The 25,514-nt window shown below is 44.8% G+C and overlaps 1 protein-coding gene and 1 long non-coding RNA gene across 2 annotated transcripts in view; one reads left to right on the plus strand and one right to left on the minus strand.

Annotated features, from left to right (window-relative positions):
- The window catches only part of LOC146575304 (uncharacterized), a 429,876-nt gene that overhangs the window by 358,396 nt on the left and 45,966 nt on the right, over positions 1 to 25,514 (plus strand). The gene's annotated exons all lie outside the window — the stretch shown is intronic.
- Positions 1,482 to 11,385, minus strand: LOC146575324 (uncharacterized). The gene is made up of 3 exons (XM_085269936.1): positions 11,169 to 11,385; positions 8,791 to 8,896; positions 1,482 to 7,292 (listed from the first exon to the last, which is right to left on the minus strand). The coding sequence occupies exon 3, from the start codon at positions 6,329 to 6,331 to the stop codon at positions 1,538 to 1,540; it is 4,794 nt and encodes a 1,597-aa protein (XP_085126062.1). The 5' UTR covers positions 6,332 to 7,292; positions 8,791 to 8,896; positions 11,169 to 11,385; the 3' UTR covers positions 1,482 to 1,537.

Consider the following 25,514-nt stretch of genomic DNA (forward strand, 5'->3'; position numbering starts at 1 on the left):
TGTTATATTGCTGCCTCTGTTCGGTGGTGTCGAGCCAAACGCACTTTAACGTGTGTTTGAACGAGCTGACGGTTCACTCGTTAAGCTGAAAGAAAGATGCTTTAATCACAGCAGTCACACATGTGTCCACTGCACCATCTGGAACTCTTCTTGTTTACACTCGTAATAACACAAACACTAAATCCTGCTTCTCTGGTGCTGTTGTGTAGCAGTGTGTACACCTGAGACTGTCACCTGTCTGTCTGTCCTGCACTCTCTCTCTGTTTCTTTCTCTCTGATTGTGTAATAAAAGTATGAACGTGTGTTTATAAGTTACACTTGTGTTTGAATCCTGCAGCTTATCACACATTTGATTTCCATGTGTGACGACTGCAAGTGTCCAGAGTGAGGACAGACTGAGGGACCCACTGCTGCACATCATCTGTGAGGCTTTGCAGCCCTGATGATCCACCAGGACAAACTCAGCAGTGTGTGAGGAAGAGGAGGAGGAAGAGCCAGCAGCAGCTGACAGATGGAGAGAATAGACAGACTGTTCCCTGTTTGTGAAGGACTGCTAGGAAAGTTTAACATAACTGTCTGTGCTGAATCAGTCTTATTAGGTAATGTTCACATAATGTGATCATCCCAGTGTTTCCAGTGTGGGAGAAAGTACTCAGAGTACTCAGGGCCTTCAAGCTACACACTATGAAAGGCAGCAACAAGTTTAATGTTCAGAAACCTAAAGTCTGTATCAGCAGCAGGATGGAGCTAAAATAAATGTTGGTTTCAGTTCTATGAAGCTTTGAGTATTTTGGATCAGTAGCTGCTGTGTTTGTTGCATCATATTGCTGTAACTGTTTATATGCTTTATATATTCTGAACTAAGTTGATCTATAGTTGTTACGTTCCCCCCGAAGGGGTCTAGGCATGTGAGAGAGGGGACCAGTAACAAATGAGTCTGGAATCAGAATGAAAAAGGAAAACAAACAGAGTTGTTCTGCATCAATAAAACTTTATTACAAAACGGTACAGGTTACCATTAACTTAAAGGGCCGGCAACGCCGTCTTACCAATAACGCCAAAGAAACAAAGAAAACGCTCGCAGCCACGAAAGGCAGGAGGACTACCAAACAAACACAATAAAAAAGGAGGCACTTCCCACACTTCCTACCCTACTCCCCACCACGGGGAGACACTCTCAGGGCCCACAAGCCCGTCTGCTCACCGGTCAGAAAGAGGCTGTCTGTCCAAAATCTAGCACAGAACCGCGTAGAGCCACCGAGGAAAAAGCCACCCTGCTCACAGCTCATCCCCAGTTTAAATAGCCTCAGAGGATGATTGCTGACTGGAGTCAGGTGGCAAACGAGGCTAATCAGCAGCAGCTGTGTCCTGGGGAGAGAGGAGAGTGAGAGAGACAGAGAGGGGTAGGAGTGGCAAGAGGGGTGGAGGCGGGGAGAGTGGGCAAACACCCCACCCACACACTCCCACAGCCTCACAGAACGTAACATTCCCCCCCCCCCTTACATTGAAGCCCTACCAAAATAACAACAACAACAACCTATTGCGAGCTGCGTGAGAGCGCATCAGCCACTATATTGTCAGTACCTTTCTTGTGTATGATCATCAGATTGTAATCCTGGGCCAGGAGTGCCCAGCGCATCAGTCGCTGGTTGTGATTGTACATCCGGTTCAGAAAAACAAGGGGGTTGTGGTCTGTGAACACGGTCACCGGGGAAGCGCTGGAGCCCACATACACTTCAAAGTGCTGCAGAGCTAGAAGCAGAGCTAAGGCTTCCTTCTCTATGGTAGAGTAGTTCAGTTGATGGGGTTTGAACTTTGCAGAGAAATAACAGACCGGATGGCACACACCTTCCTCATCATCCTGCAGCAGGACTGCCCCGGCTCCGGTGGCACTGGCATCGACCTCTAGCTTAAAGGGGCGAGAGAAGTTTGGAGCTGCCAATACAGGGGTGCTGCACAGAAGAGATTTTGCCGACTCAAAGGCATGCTGGCATTCAACTGACCATTCAAAAGGCACCTTTGGGCTACACAGTTTGGTTAGCGGGGTCACGACCACAGAAAAGTTCTTACAGAAACACCGGTAATATCCGGTCATCCCTAGGAACCGCCTTAGTTCCCGTCTGGTGGCTGGACTCGGGTAGTCCAGGATTGCAGCAACCTTCGCCTCCACTGGGCGGACCTGCCCAAACCCCACCTGCTTACCTAGGTAAGTGACGGTTGCCTTACCAAACTCACACTTAGCGAGATTGAGGGTCAACGAGGCCTCGGCTAGCCGCTGAAACACTGTCCTCAGAAGGGACATATGATCTGCCCATGTGTCTGTGTACAGCACCACATCATCTAGATACACATTGCACTGGGGCACATCTCCCAACACCAACTGCATCAGTCGTTGAAAAGTAGCTGGGGCATTTTTCATGCCAAAGGCCATTACTGTGTATTGCATGAAGTGGTCAGGGGTGACAAATGCGGAAATCTCTGAAGCTCTGGGAGTGAGAGGCACCTGCCAGTAGCCTTTAAGGAGATCGAGTTTGGTGATGAATTTGGCAGGGCCGATGCTGTCAATGCAGTCTTCCATACGAGGAAGCGGAAAAGAGTCAGAGACCGTTACAGCGTTTACCTTCCGATAATCTGTGCAGAAACGGGGTGTGCCATCAGACTTAGGTGTTAGTAGACATGGGGAGCTCCAGGGGCTACAACTAGGTTGTGCCAAGCCGTTTTCTACTAAGTACTCAACTTCTTCTTTCATGACCTCACGTTTGGCGAAGGGGCAACGATATGCATGCTGCTTGATTGGGACTGCGTCTCCAACGTCAATGTCATGCTCACAAACGTGGGTACGCGAGGGTACGTCACTAAAAAGAGACAGGTAGGAGTGCAGCAAGTCAAGTACCTCTTTACACTGGGACGGAGGAAGGTGAGATAGGTTGGCCTCGGCCTTAGCTAAAAAAACGGAATTTGACAACCGCCCACATTGCTGTCCCTCAGAAAGGGTACCCAGATCATCATCACCCTTAACTTCAACACTTAGCAGGGCAACAGGGACTGAACCGGGGACAGCCGTCCCAGCAGTGTCTGATGATTCTGTCATGCTGGTGTCTCTGGTATGGTATGGTTTCAACATGTTGACATGGCATAGGCGAGTCTTCCTTCTGCGTTCTGGGGTGTTGAGAATATAGTTGGTGTCAGACACTTTTTTCACTATCACATAGGGGCCTGAGAAACGAGCCATGAGGGCAGAACTGGGCACGGGCAACAACACAAGAACTTTGTCCCCAGGCTGGAACTGTCTTTCCACTGCTTTTTGATCACATCGTTTTTTCATGTTTGCCTGGGATACACAGAGAGCCTCTTTTGCTAACAAAGTAGCCCGTTGCCACCTGTCCTTGCATGTTTTTACAAACTCCATCACAGTAGTTTTAGGCACACAACCACTGAGAAAACTCTCCTTCAGCACCTTTAGCGGACCCCGCATGTCATGTCCAAACACCAGGGTAGCTGGGCTGAACCCCAAAGACTCCTGCTTCACATCACGTATAGCGAACAATACAAAAGGGACCCCTTCATCCCAGCTTTTTCCAGTGTCGTGGCAATACTTACTCAACATCGCCTTGAGAGTTTGATGCCACCGCTCCAGTGCACCTTGTGACTCTGGGTGGTAAGCACTAGACACAGAATGAGAAACTCCAAGGGACCGTAGAGTCCGATTAAAATCCCTGGACATGAAATTGGTACCCTGATCTGTCTGCACGGTTTTCGGGAGGCCAAAGGTGGTAAAGAATTTGACTAGTGCTTTGGTAATGCTTGCTGTCGTGATTTTCCGCAGAGGAATCGCCTCTGGGTATCGAGTGGACACACACATTATGGTTAACAAGAACTGATTCCCTGCCCGCGTCTTTGGTAAGGGGCCAACACAGTCTACCAGGATATGCTCAAAAGGTTCACCGACAGCAGGGATAGGACGTAGGGGGGCGGGGGGCACCGCCTGGTTCGGTTTACCCACAAGCTGGCAAGTGTGACAGGTGTTACAAAACTGCACTACATCTGCTTTCATTGCCGGCCAAAAGAAATGCTGCAGTATACGGTCATATGTTTTAGTGACACCCAAATGACCTGACCATGCGTGATCATGTGCTAACTGCAGCACATGCCACCGCAGACTGGTCGGAACCACCAACTGCCGCACTACGCTCCAGTCTTCTCCAGGCCTTGGGGTCCACTTGCGCATCAATAAACCTTCCCAAACGAAAAATGTCTGCCTCTTGCTCCCCTCACCTCCCTTATCCTGAGCTGCTGCGGTAAAACACTGAACTAATGAAGGGTCTTCTTTCTGAGCCGTCACAAGTGCTTCCCGGGTGAGCAGAAAAGGAGCTCCAGACACAGGAGCTGGCTCAACCACACTGTGAGCTAACTCTAAGGCTCCATTATCTCCCTCATTGGTGCAGGGCATCACATCCTTCTCTAGAATAGAGCCGATCACTGAATCTGACAAATCAACCCCCCCACCTTGTTGCTGGGCACGTGAACGAGTCAGAACGCTCACCGGGAACACATCCGGGTGCTGCAGGCTGAGGGCATCTAACACAGGCTCTATAACAGGATTGCTGGTCACCTCAGGGGTAGGGTAAACTTTCCCACCCGCGATATCATTTCCCATTATAAAATCCACCCCATTAATCGGGAGAGAAGGCCGCACACCCACTGAGAAGAAACCACTCACCAGCTCACTCTGTACCCAGATACGATGGAGGGGAGCAGGCACAAAACTCATCCCAACACCTCTTACAATGATGCTAGAGTCACAGTCAGACTTCTCATTAAATTCAAGCACACTAGCTAGTATGAGGGACTGTGAGCCACCAGTATCACGCAGAATGGTCACTTCACGCTTATCCTCGGTCTTACCAGAAAGCGAAACTATCCCCTTAAAAATGAAAGGCTTAAAACACTCATCCGGGGTCTCAGGGGAAGGGGGCCTACTGACAGGAGGCATGGTTTTAATCAGCCCAACCCCTTTTGGTTTACGTGAAGACGAGACTGATTGTTTCCGTCTGTAAGCTTCACAATCTGCGATCAGGTGGCCAGACTTAAAACAGAAAAAACACTTTCGGTCTGCCTTGGGACGAAACACAAGTACCTCACTCTTTGGGTGCTGTGCAACTGGCACCTCGCTAGCCTTCACTGGGGCATCGCGCCGGTCACACCTACCGACACTGGTTTTATGGACGAGCGCGAACTCATCAGCCAGCGTCGCAGCCTGCTGTAGCGAGGAAACCTTCTGTTCATTAATATATACCGCGATGCGCTCAGCAATGCAGTTCTTAAATTCCTCTATGAGCATTAGTTCCCGGATCGAAGCCAGGTCAGTGGCTTTGCAGGCCGCACACCACCGATCGAAAAGAACACCTTTTTCCCTGGCAAAATCAAGATAGGACTGACCCTGACCTCTTCTCAACCCCCGGAAACGCTGCCTATAGGCTTCTGGGACCAGCTCATAGGCCAGCAGGATAGCCCTTTTCAGCTTGTCATAGTCCAAGCTGTCCTCAGCTGACAACGAGGAACAAACTTCTTGAGCCTTACCCGCCAGCTTACATTGGAGCAAAATGGCCCATGAATCCCGTGGCCAGTGCAAGGCCGTGGCTATTCGTTCAAACGACTCGAAGTAGCTATCGACCTCAGTGTCACGGAACATCGGAACCAGACGACTGTTTTTCCCTACGTCAAACGGGGTGTCCGCCTGACGAATGGAGGCGGTCGGAGGAAGGGAAACCTGCCGGAGTTCCAGCTGTCGCAACCTCACAGCTGTCTCTGCCTCCACCTCCACCTTCCTCAATTCGACCTCTCTGGCTCTAGCAAGCTCTGCGTCTAAACGCCTAAGCTCCAGCTCTTTCTTTAGCTGGAACTCCCTCTCACGGTCCTCCTTCTCTAACTGGAGACGAGCCAGGCGTACACGGAGCTTAGCATCCTGCTTCGAGCCTTCACTTGATTCAATGGAGAGGGGTTCGAAGCGAGGCAATGTCATGGGTTTGTCCACAGGCAGCCCCTGACCAACAGGTGTCGACACCAATGGACCTACAGCTTGAGCTGACGCCTGCGGAACAGGCTGAGACGCTGCACCATGCTCAAGTGGACTGGCAGATACTGGCAAGGCCACTATCCCTTTCTCCACCAAGCCAGCCACAAGAGCAGCTTTCAGCTCAGCCTTACGCAGAGCTGTGGAAACAGAAATGCTATAACCTGATGCCACCTCATGCAAGTCCCTCTTCCTACAGGCGTCCAGTTGGACAAGCGAGGGGTTTTTATTAAACACGGCAATATCAAAGGTAGCCATCAATTCTAAAAACAAAAAAACTACCTGAGGCTAACAATAACAACAAAGAAGCACCACCTCCAATACACAAATGAGAAAACAGGCGGGAAAAGTGTGGCCAGAGGTTAACCAATAAATAAAAGTACCGCCGACCCTCTCCCCAGACCTGCCTACTAAAATCTTAGCCTAGTTAGCTTCTGGAGTGTACCAGGCTCGAGGCAACTTTAAAGGCTAAGCATCAAGTGCACAAAGCACCGACAAGCCTACCCCCGACAGGGAACTAATCCCCACCCGGGATTACTCCGAAAATAATAAAGGAAAAATAAAAAATGAGTGCCTGAAGGAGGAGCTTACGCTCAGCTAGACACTCCCCTTTGCTAACTGGAGAGAGAGCGCAGCAGATACCATACAACTAAACAAGCCACCGGCAAACAACTCACTAAAACTCAATTGTTATTCCTTCCATTCATATCCCGGACGAGCCCCCACATTGTTACGTTCCCCCCGAAGGGGTCTAGGCATGTGAGAGAGGGGACCAGTAACAAATGAGTCTGGAATCAGAATGAAAAAGGAAAACAAACAGAGTTGTTCTGCATCAATAAAACTTTATTACAAAACGGTACAGGTTACCATTAACTTAAAGGGCCGGCAACGCCGTCTTACCAATAACGCCAAAGAAACAAAGAAAACGCTCGCAGCCACGAAAGGCAGGAGGACTACCAAACAAACACAATAAAAAAGGAGGCACTTCCCACACTTCCTACCCTACTCCCCACCACGGGGAGACACTCTCAGGGCCCACAAGCCCGTCTGCTCACCGGTCAGAAAGAGGCTGTCTGTCCAAAATCTAGCACAGAACCGCGTAGAGCCACCGAGGAAAAAGCCACCCTGCTCACAGCTCATCCCCAGTTTAAATAGCCTCAGAGGATGATTGCTGACTGGAGTCAGGTGGCAAACGAGGCTAATCAGCAGCAGCTGTGTCCTGGGGAGAGAGGAGAGTGAGAGACAGAGAGGGGTAGGAGTGGCAAGAGGGGTGGAGGCGGGGAGAGTGGGCAAACACCCCACCCACACACTCCCACAGCCTCACAGAACGTAACAATAGTGTTACATCATATTCTATAAGGATGTTATGTGTTTGTAGACTTTCTGCCCAGTTTGACCCATTTAGTAGACGTCAGCCTGTTTAAGGCTCTGATATCTATTCTGTATGACTTACAGCAGTTATGACATGGTCTGATTTTCTCACCCAATAAAGGAATATTTCATATATCAGTCTACTCTTCATTCTATCAGACACAGTTATCACAGCTCCTACATTTGCTTTTACACATATATGTAAGCACTGAGCCAAATTTAGTAATGACAACATATTAAATGAACAATATTTGTCTCTTATATATGATACATCTGTATACACACTGTCACAGATACTTGTCTGTGAGTGAAGTGATTAATATAATAACTATAATATTGGCCATATTATATTTACATTACCACAGTGAGATGACTTTAGTCTCATGAACAACATCAGCTAATTGTTATTTACAGCTAATCTTAAACGACTGTTCAGCACAGAAATGAAGCCCAACAATCATGTTTCACAGTCCTGTGGTCTCAGCCTCAGATACTCATCAAATCACACAGAGCTCATGTAGAAACAAATGAACTAAATATGTTCTCCTTCATTTCTGTCAAACAAAGCTGTATGAAACGTTTCCAGCTGTTAGTATCATGGTTGCTAGGCAACCTGGGCAGCGCGACGGAGGCTAGACGTCCCATTTCACGAGCCTACGAGCCTCGCACTTCGGCCTTAGCGGTCTTTGAGTACGCGGCCCTTGAGGACTTTAAAGCTGCAGAACCTGAATCGGGATACAGCCATGATGATCTCCAGCCTCGTGCTCGCCAACATTCTCACCTGAGTTAAGAAGACGATCACTGAAATGGTCTCAGCAGGTCCTTTGATGACAGCAATGAAATGCAGTGGTAAGGCTTTTTGGGGATTAAGTTCGTTTTCATGGCAAAGAAGGACGATGCAGTTCATCTGATCACTCCTCATAACATTCTGGAGTGCAGGCAAAATGCTATTATAAAAACTTAAGCAGCAACTTCTCCAGGTTCCAATATTTATGCAATTCTCAAACCTTTTGGCCACGACTGTATAACCTCTTCTGAAGTTTAGTGGATATTATACATGGTTATGCTCAGGATGTGTCGGCCAGTTTCCACTGGAAACGCCTTTTGGTTAAACTGTCAGCGAGGAATTTGCATTTGCACTGTTACATTTTTATATAACTTTAATGCACATAAACAACAGCTGCTTGTTTCAGTGAAAATACATTGATGGCTTTTTAATAAAGTTGTGCAGCTGTAAAGTATTTTGTCTGGTGTCAATTATATCGTCAGCTACATCGTTATGGCAAATGTTCAGATGTATATGGTGATAAATATCTTTGGTCATATGGTCCTGCTCTGTCTGTCACCTTCTGTGTTGAGCTCATTGTTTCCTCTGTAGTGGCTGAGCTGAGTCCAAGTAGCTGAAAATGTTCCTCTGCTGCTCCGTCAGACTCTCCTCCTCCTGCTGATCAGCTGGGACACAAAACAGATCTTTGTTAGGCTCCACACTGCACTGAAGAGTCAAAGTGTCTCATATGTTCATCTGACAAGTAAAAGAACACATTTTTGTTTCCCGAGGTGGGCAACTTGTTGGAAACAAACACAAAAGCTTTGAGCACTGATACCTGCCATTGCTGCCATTGAAAGATGCAACGCCAGCAATGTGGATTGTCAAGACTCAAACCAATCATCAAGCAAAGACAACAGGGATCATTTGTTTCTGTTTATTTAGCATTCACAGCATTTGTAGTTGCCTTCTGTGCAGGGGAAGTCCACGCACACTGTGTGGTACCGCCATCCGCAGAAGGTGCATTCAACCTCTGTAAGAGAAACGAGGTTGTCTGAGACTGAAATGATATTCACTAAAGAAGTGGGGATTTGTAAAACTTCAAGTGTGTGATAAGGTGAAAACAAATACACAACTGCATGTCATGTAGTTGAAGGTTTTTTTTCTTTTGGAAGACCGGAAAACACTGAAAGTTACAAATTAGTCCTTTATTTATCCAGGTAAAAAAAAATCTCATTAAGATTAAAAATCTCATTTCCAAGAGAGACCTGGCGTCATGGCAACACAAGTCACATACCACACAGGTATATAACATTTAAAACAAACACAATATCCCAACATGTGTAACAAATGTATTGTGCTTGAAACAAATTCAGAATAGGTGATAAAGCAGCTGCACATGTGTGTCACGAGTAAATCTGGCTGTATAACAAACAGAAACAAGTGATCCTGCTGTCTTTGCTCAATGGTTGGTTTGAGTCTTGACAATCCACATTGCTGCCATCTTTCAATATGTTTGAATGCACCAGTGTAAGTGCAGCCACTCAGACTCAATGTGTTCATAGAAACAGGTGCAGATGTGTCACGAGTTCATCCAGCAGTAGCTATGGCACTTGGCCACAGGGGGCAGCAGTGGACTGACCTGCATTTGAGACTGCTCCAGCTGCTGTGACAGTCAGTAGATCTGCTACAAATTGCAGATCATATGCAAGTTTTGGAAATGACATTATAAATATTCCTAACTTAGCCACGGCAGCCATGTTGATGTATTACCTATATTGGCTGAAAATGTTCATTTGCAGAGAAAAGACACAGGCAGACTGTGCTTACAGGATGTTACATGTTATTATGTGATGTTACTGAAATCATCATGAATAACAGGAGTGGTGATTCCTGTAACTTTGTGTATATAATTTGGCATTTCTTACTGATGCAGGCCAAAAATAAATACATAAACTGAGCACCTGATGGCTTTGAACTTTTGTTGTCCATCTTCCATTGGTTTGAATTTTGCGCTCCAGTACAAACACAAATCCCCCAACCCGAGGATCAGCACAATTAACCTAACAGACCTACACCTTAGTTCACAGATTCACTTTGTCTAAGGTTGATTTCTGGGATTTCACACAACCCAGGATTCAGATCGTGAATCCATGATGGGCTTGGATTTACATCATTATAAATGAAATGTGCTCTACTTGGAAGCAGCCGGCCCCGCCCCTTTTGACGGGTTGTGTGAGACTTTAAATCATCAAACTGTAAATTATAATTTAAATTGTTATTGATCCTTTACCCCGAGTCCTAAAGTTATATTTATTTTCTTACTCTTCTTATATTTGTTGTTTGTTTACTTGCACCGCTGTAACTGCAGCCTCGTCGTCTCGTCTCTCTATATGCTGGACTGTCTGTAGCGGAGATGACAATAAAGTTTACTTTGACTTCAGCAGCGCGCAGGCGCACCGAGGGCTCTCGCGCTCACTTTATAGAATTTAGAAAAAACATGGGTGCAGATTATAAGTCTGTATCATAATATCTGTTTGTTGTTTTTATTTTGTTTTGCGAGTTGGTTATTAGATGCCGCTCCAGCCAGCCAGAGACTCCCCGCCGCCCCGCCCTCTCCTCCCTGTGCCGCCAGCAGCAGGCGCACCTCGCAAACGGAGGGCGCCCTTACTCCCAGCAAATGGCTGATAGAAAACCGATCGGTGCCTACGAATTTCCCAATATGCGCTGGCATGACGTCGGGGAAGCATGGGTACGACCGATTCTTTTATTTTTTTCTTGCCCGTGATGCCCCCCCCACCACGATGCATTCTATTGGTTTGCACACTTACACACACCCAGCTGTGGTTTCCTGTTTTGCTGGACTCTGGAGAGCCCCGCCTTTAACGCTCTTCTCTCACAGAGAGCAACAGAAAACTTGGAAAAACTCCAGATTGACTGAACTCAGTTCAAAGTTACCTTGACACCTTTAGATGTGAGACGTAGTGATGGTCCGCTTGAAGCTGACGCTCCGGTGCGTGTGTCAGAAAGATCAACGCGCTGCTTCAGAAGCACCGTGTCGAGGCTTGATCCGTTTGGCCAGAGTCACGTGATCAGTGACGTCTGAAGCTTCCTTTAGAACGTACCTTTTTTTAAATCGAACTTTATTGAAACACAATGAGTATACAACATACAAACAGATGAAGTTTACAAAAGAACAGAACATGAACATACAGAACCAGGAGTAAAAAAATGATGATATGAGGAGGTGAAAAAAATCTACATATAAATATTGTTCTGAGAGGCTTTTTGTTGGTTGAGTCTGAAATTGATTGTATGTACAATTCATATCCTTATAAAACGGCAGAAATATGGTGTTTTATTAATAAACTTACATTTATGGATATAAAATAGCTAAAAGTATTAACAAATTTTTTATAAAAAAACATTTATCATTCTTCCTGGGGAACTTAAAGAAACAGAATAAAACATTTTCCATCGTAAAGAAAACTCCCTTAAAATATGGACAATAACAAAACTGCTAAATTCTTCCAGAATCTCTGTGTAGAGGAACCAAAAGAGATGTGCCACAGTTTCTGGATGATCCCCACAGAAAGTTCAATTAGTATTTATGTCTCTTTTAAATGTTACCATATAGTGACTGGCTGGGTCACATTTATGAAGAATTTTATATGAGATTTCCTTCACCTTGTTCACAACTGGATATTTATGGGATCATCCAGACTGTCTTCCAGGTGATATCTGGAACATGTCGGTTCCAGTAAGATATTCTATATATGGGAGAGACATGATATCTTCTTGGAATAAACTACGTATTCTCTTATTGCTGTTACCAAGTTCCTGTGAAAAGCAGATTTTTCCCACTGCTGACTCAGCTGGATCAGGGAGAGTGACTGAGGCAGATATTGAGCTGTCAGTGTTTTTATATAACATTAAAGTCCCTGAGGGTATGGCACCAAGCACCATTGAGAATTCCCCACCACCACTTCCCCTGCCGGTGGCGGACTCCCTCAGGTGTCGGTGCGTTGGTGGTTCTTTGTGTCTGGGGGTGGGCGTCCGGGTACACACCGGCTCACTCCCTGGTGACCGCTTATCGGGGCCTGGAGCCTGGGGCTCGCTCGGGCCACTTCGGAGATGGGGTGCCCCCGGCCTCTCGGCCTGGGGCTCGGTCACTCAGGCACAGCTGGCTGCCGGCGGAGCTCACGGGCGCGTCACTGCAACCCCCCCTGGCTTCTGCTCCGCGGCTGCTGAGTGAGCCCTCATCTGGGACTCTCCTCAGCTCTTTCTGGGACAGTGGCGCGGCTGCTCCTCTGTTGGTCTTCCTTGGTCTCTTGTGTTCTGGGGGCCTCTGGATGTCTCGAGTTTTGATCTCCTCCATACCTGCTTGATACCATAAAGGACGGGGCTGTGGCCCCCCCACACCCTCTAGCAGATCGTTACATGGAGAAACCTTTGGAATACAAGCATGCTGATCCACACAGGTATGCACACAGGTGTACACACGGGTATTCACAGACGTGGACTACAGCTTTCTTGGCTGCTGCCTCAAAGCACATTGTGCGCTGTCTATCTTGCGTGCTGCACAATATCGTTTATTATTTAGTATCTACTGATATCTACTGCTAGCTAGTTTATTGTGATGGTGCTGTTTTTATTATGTTGCTCTTTGTTGTTTGCTTTCTCTTCTGTTTTTTTCTCCATACAGGTGACCCAGGTGTTTTTTTTTTCTTTCTTCCCCCCTTCTCACCGTCTCTTCTCCCCTTTGGTTTTCTTTCTCTCCCTCTCTTTCTTTCATTCTTTCTCCCTGTCCTATCCCCCAGTCATGTCTGTCCCGTTTGTAGCAACTGAAAATAAAATAAATTCATAATTATAATAAAGGTCAATCAAATGGACCAATATGGCAAGGCCATGATGATCCACTTGGTAAAATAAATCCGCTTGGCATCTTTCTTGGCCTTAAGACAACAATTCTGATGCTAAAGATCCAAACGGGACACAAAAAAAAAAAAAATCAAGCACATTGTCCTAACCTTAACACCATAATGTTTAACAGTTAATACCCTCAAGTTGAAGGATAACCACCCAACACTAGACGTACCCACTGATGTTTTCTAGAGACCTTTGAAAGATACACTCTCAGAAAAGATGTCTTACCCACTTTTTGTGTTCATGTATTTTAAAACGCACACACACAAATAATTGAGCACATTATTCTCCAATCACGTTGCAATTTGTGTGCACCATTATTCTATTTTTAACTGTCATAAAATGATCATTGGTTTCTTTTGGTGTGAGAGCTGAGGCGAGGAATGAAACGAAAGAAAAAGACAGGAAAGTCAGTCATTCGGTTAAAGACATTCAGCAAAATAATATTCAGGTCACAATTTCTAAAAATGTATTCAGTAGAAAACAGTAACTAGCGCATCCTAATGTGAGACTTTCCCATCCCCTTATTGAAAGATAAAAATGATTTACTGATGTTTTCCTGCTTTATATAGATGTGTGTTAATCTTAGCAGAGTTGTGTTTTTTCTACTGATGATTTTTTTACAGTTAGAACTGCAGTAAATTATTTTAATTTACTCAGTTTTCATGCAACCTTTGGAAGCTTTCCATGCCACATCACCTTGTTTGAGTCTTTCTGTTGGAGCTATTTTATTTTTTTCAAGAGGTGCAGTAGTGAAGGGAGAGGAGTCGGATGCTGGGGGTCTGGGAGGATTTGTGGCTCCCAGAGTGGAGGAAGAGAGGAGGTAGGTCTGTGGGCAGGCTGGGTTCTGGAGCAGGGTAAAGAGCATGGTGGTTTGGGTCCAGAGCATATTGAGTCTCACAGAGGTGGGGAGCAATGTGGAAGGTGCAGGAAGCAGGGCCAGTTGAGAGTGGGAAAGTGAAAAAAAGAGAAACAGGAGAGTTCTTCTGGTGGTTGAGCAGGTGGATCATAAATTCATGAAGGTAGGTATAACAGTTTGCCAGAAAATCACGGCCACAACCGGTCCTTAAATATGGAGGTCTCTAATGAATTATTACTTCCAGATGCAGGGAACAGAAAGCCCAGGAAGGTAGCTCCACCGGAAGGAACCACCCAAAGCTTCCTGGAGAGAAAATGGTACAAACCCCCCAGCCTGCCCTCAATGCTGACATAATAGGTTATATTGTGGTTCTAAACTGATGTGGTGTGAATGTGAGCATGAATGGTTAAACCTGCAACTGCTAAGATTGTATGGTGCTTCTCACCCTGTGATAGCTGGGATAGACTCCAGCAACCATATGTGGGTTAAGTCCCAGTTGGACATGTCTACTATGGCTGATAAAAAAAGAGAAATTACGATGACTGTTTAAAACGTATACATTGAGAAATAAAAGCATTTCTGATCGTTAAAAAAAAAAAAAAAAAAAGAGAATTCCCCAACACTGTTTGACAAGTTTGACGAGCATCTTGACTTTTGGTCTTTGGATATTAACAGTCCTGGGTGTGTGACTTCTTGTTTAACAGAAATGTTACAGAGAGCATTTGCAGTGCAGCCTTTAATTGCTAGTAATTCACATGTTTTTAAGATTTAGACATAAAGCAGATGCCTCAGAGAAATCACTAATAACACTAAGGGCTGGACGGATTGTTCTTAGAAAGGTGTCTGTTTCTCATAAAGCCTGATTGTGTCTCATCCATAATTGTGTCCAAGAACTCTTTCATTCTGTTAGCAAGTACTAAAGCCATAATCTCATAGTCATCATTGAGCAGACAGATGGGTCTCCAATTATCAATAAGAAGTAAGTCTTTGTTTGGCTTTGGAATAAGTGTTATGAGACCCTGAGTAAGAGTAGGAGGGAGGATGTTATTCTCTACACTTCCTATGAAAAGCTGCAGTAAGAACGGAGCCAGGAGATTAGAAAATGATTCATAAAACTCTGCAGTTAAACCATCTGTGCCGGGAGATTTGTTGGCCTTAAGTGCAGAAATAGGATTACAAACGTCCTCCACAGTCAGAGGGCTGTCACAGTGACTTCTATCTTCCACAACAATAGTTTTTAGGTTTTTAATATTATTGAGAAACAGCGTTGAGACATATATATTCTACTTTTCTAAATGATTGACTATTTCAATGGAGAACCTAAATGACAGGGACCCGTGTTTATTATTACATATCTCTATTTTGAATGTGACAAGTCTATCATTGCCTGTTATTCATAGGTATTCACAGAGTTTTTGGCCTTTTTTCCTCTATAACAGTTAATTGACTCTTTACAGTGGCCTGCTATGGTTAATAATAACATGTTCAGTCATGAGTGAAATCAAAGCTTTTCTTCACTTTAGCATTTAACATTCCCAACAATATAATGTGATACCTTAATTAAAACACAGCTAATAAAACACAATTTTCTTAATGCAAACATCAGTGACTCAACATTAGCAACCAAAGGGTTCAGTCTGCAGCTCACACTCATGTGAAGCTACAGCCTCCCCCTTTAGTCTCTGTCATCCTTCTGCTCCTGCACAAACAAAGCAAGACAAAACCTCCACCCTTCTTCTACAGGCTGGGTGAATTGTTGTGGACATTCACTAATCCTAAAGTCGGCACCGTTTTTGTCTCAGTATCAAGTCTAGATCCTGGTTACCATAAAAATTGAAGGGGTCTACAACAACTACCATCCTCCTATCTTTATCCTGGTTGCAGCAGGGCCGGGAAATAACCCTGAAGTGATAGGTTACCAGGCAGGGTACACCCCGGACAGCTCACCAGTCTATCAGATAGAAACACACAGCCGTTTACATTCATGGATAATTTAGAATCATCAGTTAACCTAGCTCTAATAACTGCCTGACTTTTCCTCTCACACTGGAAACCAGAATACCCAGAGAGAAACCACTGCAAACTAGCCAGACTGTGGCCTTGAGCCCAGGAGCTTCTTACTGTGGAGCAACAGCACTAACCAGCATGCCAACAATGGAGGAAATACAGGAAAGCTATGATTTCCTGTATTTGATGCAATGAAGTTGAATTTCGTACAGATCTTTAAAGCCTGAGGCAATCGTGTTAAACACACGCGAGATGCTCACGTAAATCCAAGAGCTGCCCTTTTTTGTTCCTTTTTTTTCTCAGTGTGTTCCTCCTTCAGTTTGTCAATATAAAATTGTACTTAGCAGTCAGTATAAGCTTTGAGTGATATAAGTTTGCATGTGACAGAATACTGCATGATGACCTTTTGATGACTTAGATTTGATAAATTCTTCCTCACAGCGATAAAAGCTGAACCAGCTGTGATTATTTCACTCCTGCCAGGAAGAGGAGAGCTGGACACTTTATCTGCACTAACAAGAAGAGAACCACACACACACTCCCTACACACTAACATCCCTCTGCCTATGAATAGATGTATTCACTGTTGTATTACGTTTGTATATAAATAAAGACAAGTGCAAGAACAGAGCGCACATCACAGGCCCCACTCTGGTGGGAGCATCTGTGATCATGCCCTTGCAAGTAAAAGCTGCAGCGTCTGTGTGTTTCTACCTTTAGATTCTCAGCTGAAGAAGTGTCTTTAGAATAAATCTCTTGAGGAGTAAACATGACTTGGGATCTGATGATTTTTTTAGATATCTACAGATCAGAAATTATTTTAATCACAACTTAATTTGTAGAAACATTCTTATTACTAACCAAATCTGAAGTGCAAAGTAAAATTATTTCTAAATTATATAACAGCATCCGGCGGTGTAAAAACGACAGCACTCTGTATATTAAAGCGAAGTGGGAAAAGGAGGGTAATTTGACAATTACAGAGAAGTGTTGGGCTCACGCATGCAAGATACAGTGGGCTACCACTGGGTCTAATGTTTGGCATGAATTTAGCTGGAAAAGCATCATGAGATTTTTCATTACCCCTGCTCAACAAAGATATCGAGGACTTGGTGATAAATGTTGGAGATGTGGGGGAGACGGAGCTAACCATTTCCACATCTTTTGGGACTGTAAAGATATTCGCCAGTATTGCTCTCTAATCCATGATCATTTACAAAATGTTTTTTCATTTGTTTTTCCTTCAACTTTTGAGACCATGTTTTTGTGCAATGCACCAGTGGATAAACTGGATTCCAACGACAGAAGACTCCTGTACATCCTTCTGGCCGTAAGTAAAAAGCCTCTTACGAGAAGATGGCTTAAGCCTGAACCACCAACGATAGAAGACTGGATCCATTCTGTACAAGAGATCTATACGATGGAAAAAGTGTCATTTTCTCTTAAACTTCCAGGGAATATGGTCTAAATGGACAGACTATGTTAAGCATATGAGGTGTGATTTTGTGTACGATGTTACAACCCTGAGTACTACGTAAACCTGGCTGCCCTGCTGCCTCCTAACCCTAGTTTTTTTGTTTGTTTGTTTGTTTGTTTGTTTGTTTGTTTGTTTGTTTGCTGTTGTTTTTTTGGGGGGGGGGGTTGTTTTTGTTTTTGTTTTTTTCTTCTTTTCTTTTCTCTTCTCTTTCTGTTTCTACCTGTGGCTCCCTATGTGTGTTTTGTTAGAGTCTTCCCAGTTTAGGTTTTGTAGAGTTTTGTGTTCAGCAATAAAAGCTGCCATTTTGAGTTCAGTCTTGTCTCCAGTGAGTTTGCGTTTGGGTCAAATTCCTGCCTGCACACAGCCGATCATGACATTATTGACCAAAGATAAGCTCACATGTCACCTCATGACACAGACACTTATTTCCACAGCATGCACGAGGACTGACAATAAGTGTCTATAAAGCCACTTCTATCTGCCACACCTGTGCTTCTGTCATGGTTGCTCTCCTCTCACTCTGTCATTTATCCACAGTCTGCCTCCCTCTGCTCCGTCAGCTGACGTCCTCTCTACACCACCTGCTGTGTTTTATCCTGCAAAAACACATTTAAGAAGCGTTGCACCGAGTAATGGGAGGAACTGCTATAAAATCCATTTAAAGGAGGTGGTGCTGAGTGCTGTGACTGGGGTCCCACCACTGACATCACGGGTGGAGGACATGTTGGAAAACTGCTACAAAGTGCTGTGCAGCCAGCAGAGCTTACAGTCTGTCCTGTGTGTCATACAGGCTCTCACACTTAGTGTTTCTGTGACACATTGAAGAGAAGTTTGTGTTGTTCACAGTTGTGCTTGTACTGAGTGACAGCTGACATGACCTAACAGGAATAATGTGTCTGTGCTGAATGAGAAGTAACACACAATGAAGTCTTGATGCATCTCAATCATCCAGGAAAGTGAGTCTGTTGCTTCTGTTCATCTGGACGCAGCGTTTTGTGGGAGAAACGTGTCGTCATCATCAGGTGACGTCTTCAGTCTCAGCTGCAGGTTTCAGTCTTACAAACAGGACATTTGCATAAAGACTGAAAGCAGCTGCAGGAACGATGGGCTGGGAGCTCCGTTCCTTCATCTTAATTATGCAGATTCTCAGGACCATTGATCAACAACCACTGATCCATGTCCATGAGTCCCATTCACAGAGATGTGGGAATGGCTGCAGTCACAGCATGTAAGATGGAAAGAAATGAGAAGTATTTAGCTGAAGTGGATTTGATTTATGTTACTTCTTTTTTAACTTGTAGTTCTACATTGGAAGATTATTGTGATATTGAAATATAAAAATAAATTTATATTCTATTATTTTCTCAAAATAAGCGTCACACTCGTGGAAGCCGGTGTAGCCGCCGAAACGCCAGCATTTATGGAGACTTTCAGCCGGTAGAATCAAACTCTGTTGGTTCGTTTGCACGATAATGTTAATCACACACACGCACGCACACACACACACACACACACACAACAATTCTCACACTGGGGTTTTTGCAAATGATATCAGTGACCACAACCAAGACCACAAATAGCTTTTAAAGGAGATTTGAAGCTTTTCTGGCAGCAAGCTTCATGATTTATGGGACTATAACTGGAACAGAATCTACCTGATCACCAATGGTGACACTCCAGATCAAACCCTGATAACTCATAACCTACATGGTAATTTCAAGTGTGGGGGATGCATTAATTGTCAATACACCAAAAATGTCAAATCATTCAAAGACCCTATAGGTGACAAAGCCATTGCCACAAAGGGCTTTATCACATGCAGAACTAAAAATGTAATCTACATGATACAGTGCCCATGCAATAAGATATATATAGGAGAAACATCCCGCCCTCTTAAAGATTGAATTAATGAACACAGAAGTTCGATCAAGAGGAATGATTCAACCAGCCCTGTTGCAAGACACTTCAACGATAAACATCCAAATTCACCATTATTTTTCCGGCATTGAAGCCATTAAACTAAACCAAAGAGGTGGCAACATAAATTTTATCCGGAAAAAAAGAGAAGCATCTTGGATATTCCGTTTTAAGAGTCTGCACCCCAGAGGTATGAATGAGCATTTTTCGATCAATGAGGTTTTATGAACTACACCTTTTTTAAAAAGAATTATTTTTATTTTTTTATCCTAATTTTATCAGTTAAATTACTCTCACATGAGTAATGTTTATTCAAGTAATCTTGTTAGTTCAGCCAAAGAAGGAGTAGCGTGCTAGACATCTCACCTTAAGTCTACATTTTAAGTCTAATCTTTAGAGACTTTACAATTTAGAGACATAAATAAGGTTCTTTTAACAAATGTGTTCCCATGTGATGATGTAATCTTGTTTTCTAATTCTAACGTGCTTTTACCATTAAAGACTGCCCCCCTGTTTTTGTTTTGTTTGTTTAAAATCTGTGTGTATATTTATAGCATCCTTCTTATGCATTTCATGCACGTGTTATTTTCAGACATATGGGGGTTATGTCCCCCCCTCCTCATCATTAATGATCTAGCCCAGTATTTACTTGGGCGGGACTTAACCAATTAACCAATACCTACCTATTATATGTCAGCTGACCTATCTATGAAGTTTTGACTGGTTAATTTGAATTTTTTTCTGTTTCCTGTCTTGTATTTAAGCAATTCTTTACAATGTTTTACTATGACCGTGATGAAGGCCACAAGCCGAAACGCGGTGGTCAATTATTAAAGTTGTTCTTCTTCCCTCAAGTGTTGCTGGAGTTCCTGCTTTTTTTATATACAAGTTATATGCCAGACAAAGGAGGAGGTGATCAGTGCAATATAAGGTGCAATGTGATGGGTGGTGGTGCACGGTGAGTGTCCAGGGTGCGAGGGGTCCTTGAGGATGACATTGCCAGTATATAAATGTCTCTGAGGGAGGTTAGTGTCGGGCCCAGGGCCGCTCTGCTGCCCTCACCACCCGCTGCAGTTTCCTCTTGTCCTCCACAGCAGCTGAACCACAGTGTGCAGCAGAAGGAGCTCCATGGTAGAAGTTCATTAGCAGTTTGTGATTAGCATTCTTGGACATACGTAGATCTTGTGGAGATACAGAAATTATTTTTACTGCAATAATATAACCTGCATTATTAACATTGCCTTAATAATATTACTTACAGGATTGATATTGTATCAAAGATGTTTGCCATCATATTAACCTTTTTCATTACAGGTGTAGCTATGATCATTTTATACACATTGCATATTTGTGCTCATTCAGAGTTGATGTTCAGTCTATTAAAGGTCTCAAGCTTTGTGAAGCGCTATGTCTTCACAATCCATTGTGTGGGTGACCTGGAACATAGAAGGCCGCGTACACGCTTGCAAACACATATAATCTAGAAACTTGCCAGGCCAAAGGTCTGGAATTCATTTAGCTTCTAACTGCATGTTAGTCTACTTGGTAACAGATGACAGGAGAGCAGTTAAGAAAGGGATCAGTCTTCAGGGACCATGTAGGCTTGAAATGTATTACCATGTATGGCAGGTGTTATCAAAAACTGAACTTTTGTATCTCTTTTTACACATTTAAGATGTACCATTGACTGTAATCGATGTATTTTAATCTGTAATTGACGCACGAGGGGGCGTAAAACCCTGATGCTATGAAATCATCATCTTGTGTATTCTTAGGGGGAGGCGTTTTGCTGATGTGATGCTGTATACTTCTTCTCCTGCGTGTGTTTTAATAAACTCATTGTCTGATTGCACTCTCCTGAGCCTCTGCTGGTGTGTTCTGTTGCTCAACATTTTTCGAACTCGAAACAATCTCAAATTAAAAACCAATGATTGATGCAAAACTCATTTGTTACTTTGGGTTTGCTAGTTTCAGTTTATTTAATATGAACTTTTAGTTATGTCATTTCTTCTTCAAGTAATGATTCAAGACAAAGAGAAGGTAATAAGGCAAAGACGTGGTATTGGCCACTAGTGAAGTGTGTGACTGTCAGGCTGCCAAACAAACCTCTTCTCCAGCACGTCACACTTGTGGAGCTTCCTGGAAACTGTGACTGTAACAAGAGCAGAGATCAGATGTGGAAAGGGCTCATTCAAGTTTAATTCAAATGTATCTGCACCTTTAACTTTATCTGCACCAAGTCTGATCTGTGTGATCATTCACATGATCTGAAAGCAACTTAAAATTCAAACATAGATCTTGGGGAAGAAACACTGACTCCACATTCACAGGAGACTGAAGACACAAAAATAAAAGAAATGAATCAGCCAGTTGACCAGTGTGCTTATTTTAGGAACTGTTTAATATTAGATTTTTCATAAACTCTGAGACATTGTAAGTACATTTGTAAATACACCCTCTAGTGTAAAATTTGTGTTGATGAAGATGAAACAAGGGTTGACATTTCAGCAAACAATGATCCCAAACACAGCCAGCTGGTTTCAGAGAGAGAAACTAAAGCTGATAGAACGGCCATTGACCTGAATCCTCACAGTTTATAGAAGGGGCCCTGTTGATGTGGAGAAACATCTGAGCACATGTGATGTGCAAGTTAAGAGCATTTGAGCATCTCATGGTGGTTACCTCAGATACTATCTGTCACTTTGTGTAGAGCCACGCCCACAGCGCACAGAATACATGTGTTCGACTAATTTGTCCACCAGGAGGCATCTTGATGCTGTCATCATACACAAAGGCTTTTGTACAAAGTGTTAAACAAACTGCAGCAAGTGTGTTCAAGACTTTTTCCCTGTCTTATTTCTCTTTATTACACATAATCTATGGAAACGTGTGGTTTGATTACTTTGCATGTGTGGATTTGATGGGTTGTTGCCACATCTGGTGAGATTTTCATGTCAACAGAACCTTCTGAAATATATTTCTTTAGAAAATTGGTGACATTCGTCCAATACCCGCTCTAGAAGAAGCCCTACAGTACAGAGATTCTAAAGACTGCAAGGTGGCATCAGCAGGTATTGAGGTAAGGACAGGAAGAAAGTGGAAGGCTGAGAAGGCAGTTGAGGTGGCGGAGTCACACCTAAGGCAGAAAACACTGGTGAGGGTCTTAGCAACAGGGGGAGCAGGCTTGGGGTACTTCCCAAAGGCCCAGGTCAGCAGGGCACAGGGAAAGGAGAGACACCAGCTACTCCAGGAAGAGGTCCGAGCAGGTGTGGAGGAGGGGCGAGTAAGTCGAGCTGTAGGCCTTAAGCGGCAGAGAGCATGGACAAGGTGGGAGAGCACCTTGCAGCGCAAGGTCACCTGGGCAAACATCATGCAGGCAGACTTCCACCGGATCCGATTCCTAGTGCAGGCAGTATACGATACTCTGCCAAGCCCAGCAAACCTCCATCTGTGGGGGAAGAGCGAGACACCTGTCTGTCCCCTGTGCTCTGGAAGAGGGACCCTAGAACACCTCCTTAGCAGCTGCCCAAGGGCCCTGGCCGATGGTCGGTATCGTTGGCGGCACGACCAGGTGCTCAGAGTAGTTGCTGAAAAGATTGCCTCAGCAATCAGCACCAGCAAGCATCATCATGCTCCGAGGAAGGCAATCTCTTTCATTAAGGCTGGAGAGAAACCCCAGGTGCGCCCGAATTTAACTACCGGCCTCTTCAACACAGCCTCTGATTGGCAGCTACAGGCTGATCTGGGTAAACAGCTACAGTTCCCTCAGAACATTGCAAAAACATCCCTCCGTTCAGACATGATAATTATTTCTGAGGCCTCAAAACAGCTGATCATGCTGGAACTCACAGTGTCCTGGGAAGAGCAGATCGAGGAGGCCAATGAAAGGAAACGAGGAAAGTACTAGGAACTAGTGCAGGAGTGCAGGGGAAGGGGCTGGAAGACTTTCTATGAGCCCATAGAAGTGGGTTGTAGGGGCTTTGCAGGACGATCACTATGCAAAGTCCTAGGCTGGCTGGGCATGGCTGGGGCAGCCAAGAAGAGGGCCATCCAGGCTGTGAGTGAAGCGGCAGAGAAAGCCACAAGGTGGCTGTGGATCAAGAGGGCTGATCCGTGGGTAGCTACTGGTACGCAAGTCGGGGCCTGATCACCCCCAGCTGGGTCGCCTGGGCGAGGGTGTATGATGTTGTGAGACCCGAAACACCTGATGACCCCAGGATACATCACTGAAGATGCGTACCAGTGCATCCCGGAGATGTGTCTTTATAGTCTTTTATAGTTATAGGAAAGCTTGGCTGAGGTTGGAATCTGCCACACATGGAGTTGAAATGACAAAAGATGAGACTGAGAAAAAAATATGAGAAAACCGAAGCAAAAATCCTCCTTATATATGACTTTAATTATCCATAAAATCATCAACTACAACTATTGAACAGCGTATAAGTTAAAGTAAAAGCTTTAAAACCAAGTTAGTACAAACATCACTAATGTCACATAACTTTGTCTTGGGCAGTTAAAGGTGAGTCTGTCACGGTTCTTTGTGACCCAGCATTTTAACTTGTATTTTATATTGTGCTTCTAAGTCCTTGGTTGTGCTGTTTTGTGGGGAAACAGGAGATGTATCACTCCTCCTGTTTCCCCACAGCGTTTACACTTCAACCTGCTGTTGGTGGCTTTTTTGCTGTGACATGTAAAAGTCACAGTGGTATAGTGTCTCTTTAAGACAACCCAAGTTGAGGGTTAATGTTGTCATCGGTATGCGCCACTGCCCTCTCTGTGAATGTGTGGACATGTGCTTGCACGCTAGTGCATGAGGAGGGACGGATTTTATGTTTTACCTCTCCAGACACCTTTCTTTTGCAACGTTATGGGTTGTACGAACACTGTGCTATGTTTGTAAACACTATGTTTGTTAAGCTGCAGCCGTTCAACCGGGCTTATATGGTTGCCGAAGAGAAGGTCGATCGTGGCTCAAGAGTTGGCAGTTCGTCTTGTAATCGGAAGGTTGCCGGTTCGAGCCCCGGCTCGGACAGTCTCGGTCGTTGTGTCCTTGGGCAAGACACTTCACCTGCTGGTGTTGGCCAGAGGGGCCGATGGCGCGATATGGCAGCCTCGCTTCTGTCAGTCTGCCCCAGGGCAGCTGTGGCTACAACTGTAGCTGCCTCCACCAGTGTGTGAATGTGAGAGTGAATGAATAGTGGTATTGTAAAAGCGCTTTGAGCGTCTCGAAAAGCGCTATATAAATGCAATCCATTATCAGGTGCATTAAAGGACACACTGTGGAATTCCCAGTGTGAGTGTGTATTCTCTCTGTACCAAAGACGCCTCGTCCCAGTGGCCCCCAGGATTACAGGCCCGTGGCACTGACCTCCCACATCATGAAGACCCTGGAAAGGCTCATCCTGGACCAGCTGCGACCCATAGTAAGACCACATCTGGATCCCCTTCAGTTCGCTTATCAGCCTCGTCTCGGAACAGAGGACGCCATCATCTACCTGCTCAATCGTGTCTACACCCATCTGGACCAGCCGGCGAGCACTGTGAGGGTCATGTTTTTTGACTTTTCCAGTGCTTTCAACACCATCAGGCCGACCCTCCTGGGTGATAAGTTGTCAGCGATGCAGGTGGATGCTTCTCTGGTGTCCTGGATTGTTGATTACCTGACAGGAAGACCACAATATGTACGTCTCCCACAGTGTGTGTCTGACAAGGTGATTAGCAACACAGGGGCACCACAGGGGACTGTCCTCTCCCCCTTCCTCTTCACCCTCTACACCACAGACTTCAGCCACTGCACAGAGACCTCCATCTTCAGAAGTTTTCTGATGACTCTGCGGTGGTTGGATGCATCAGCAGGGATGATGAGACAGTACCGGGCTGTGGTCGACTCCTTTGTCACGTGGTGTGAGCAGAATCATCTGCAGCTCAACGTGGCAAAGACCAAGGAACTGATCGTGGACTTCAGGAAGACCAGGAAACACTTGACCCCTGTTTCAATCCAGGGGGTTAGTGTTGACATTGTGGAGGACTATAAATACCTTGGAGTACACATTGACAATAAACTGGACTGGGCTAAAAACACCACAGCACTTTACAGGAAGGGCCAGAGTCGTCTCTA

Source organism: Mchenga conophoros, linkage group LG4 (genome assembly GCF_057382185.1).
Source record: "Mchenga conophoros isolate Kocher_MC1m ecotype Shallow Benthic linkage group LG4, M_conophoros_male_GT1.1, whole genome shotgun sequence".
NCBI lineage: Eukaryota > Metazoa > Chordata > Actinopteri > Cichliformes > Cichlidae > Mchenga > Mchenga conophoros.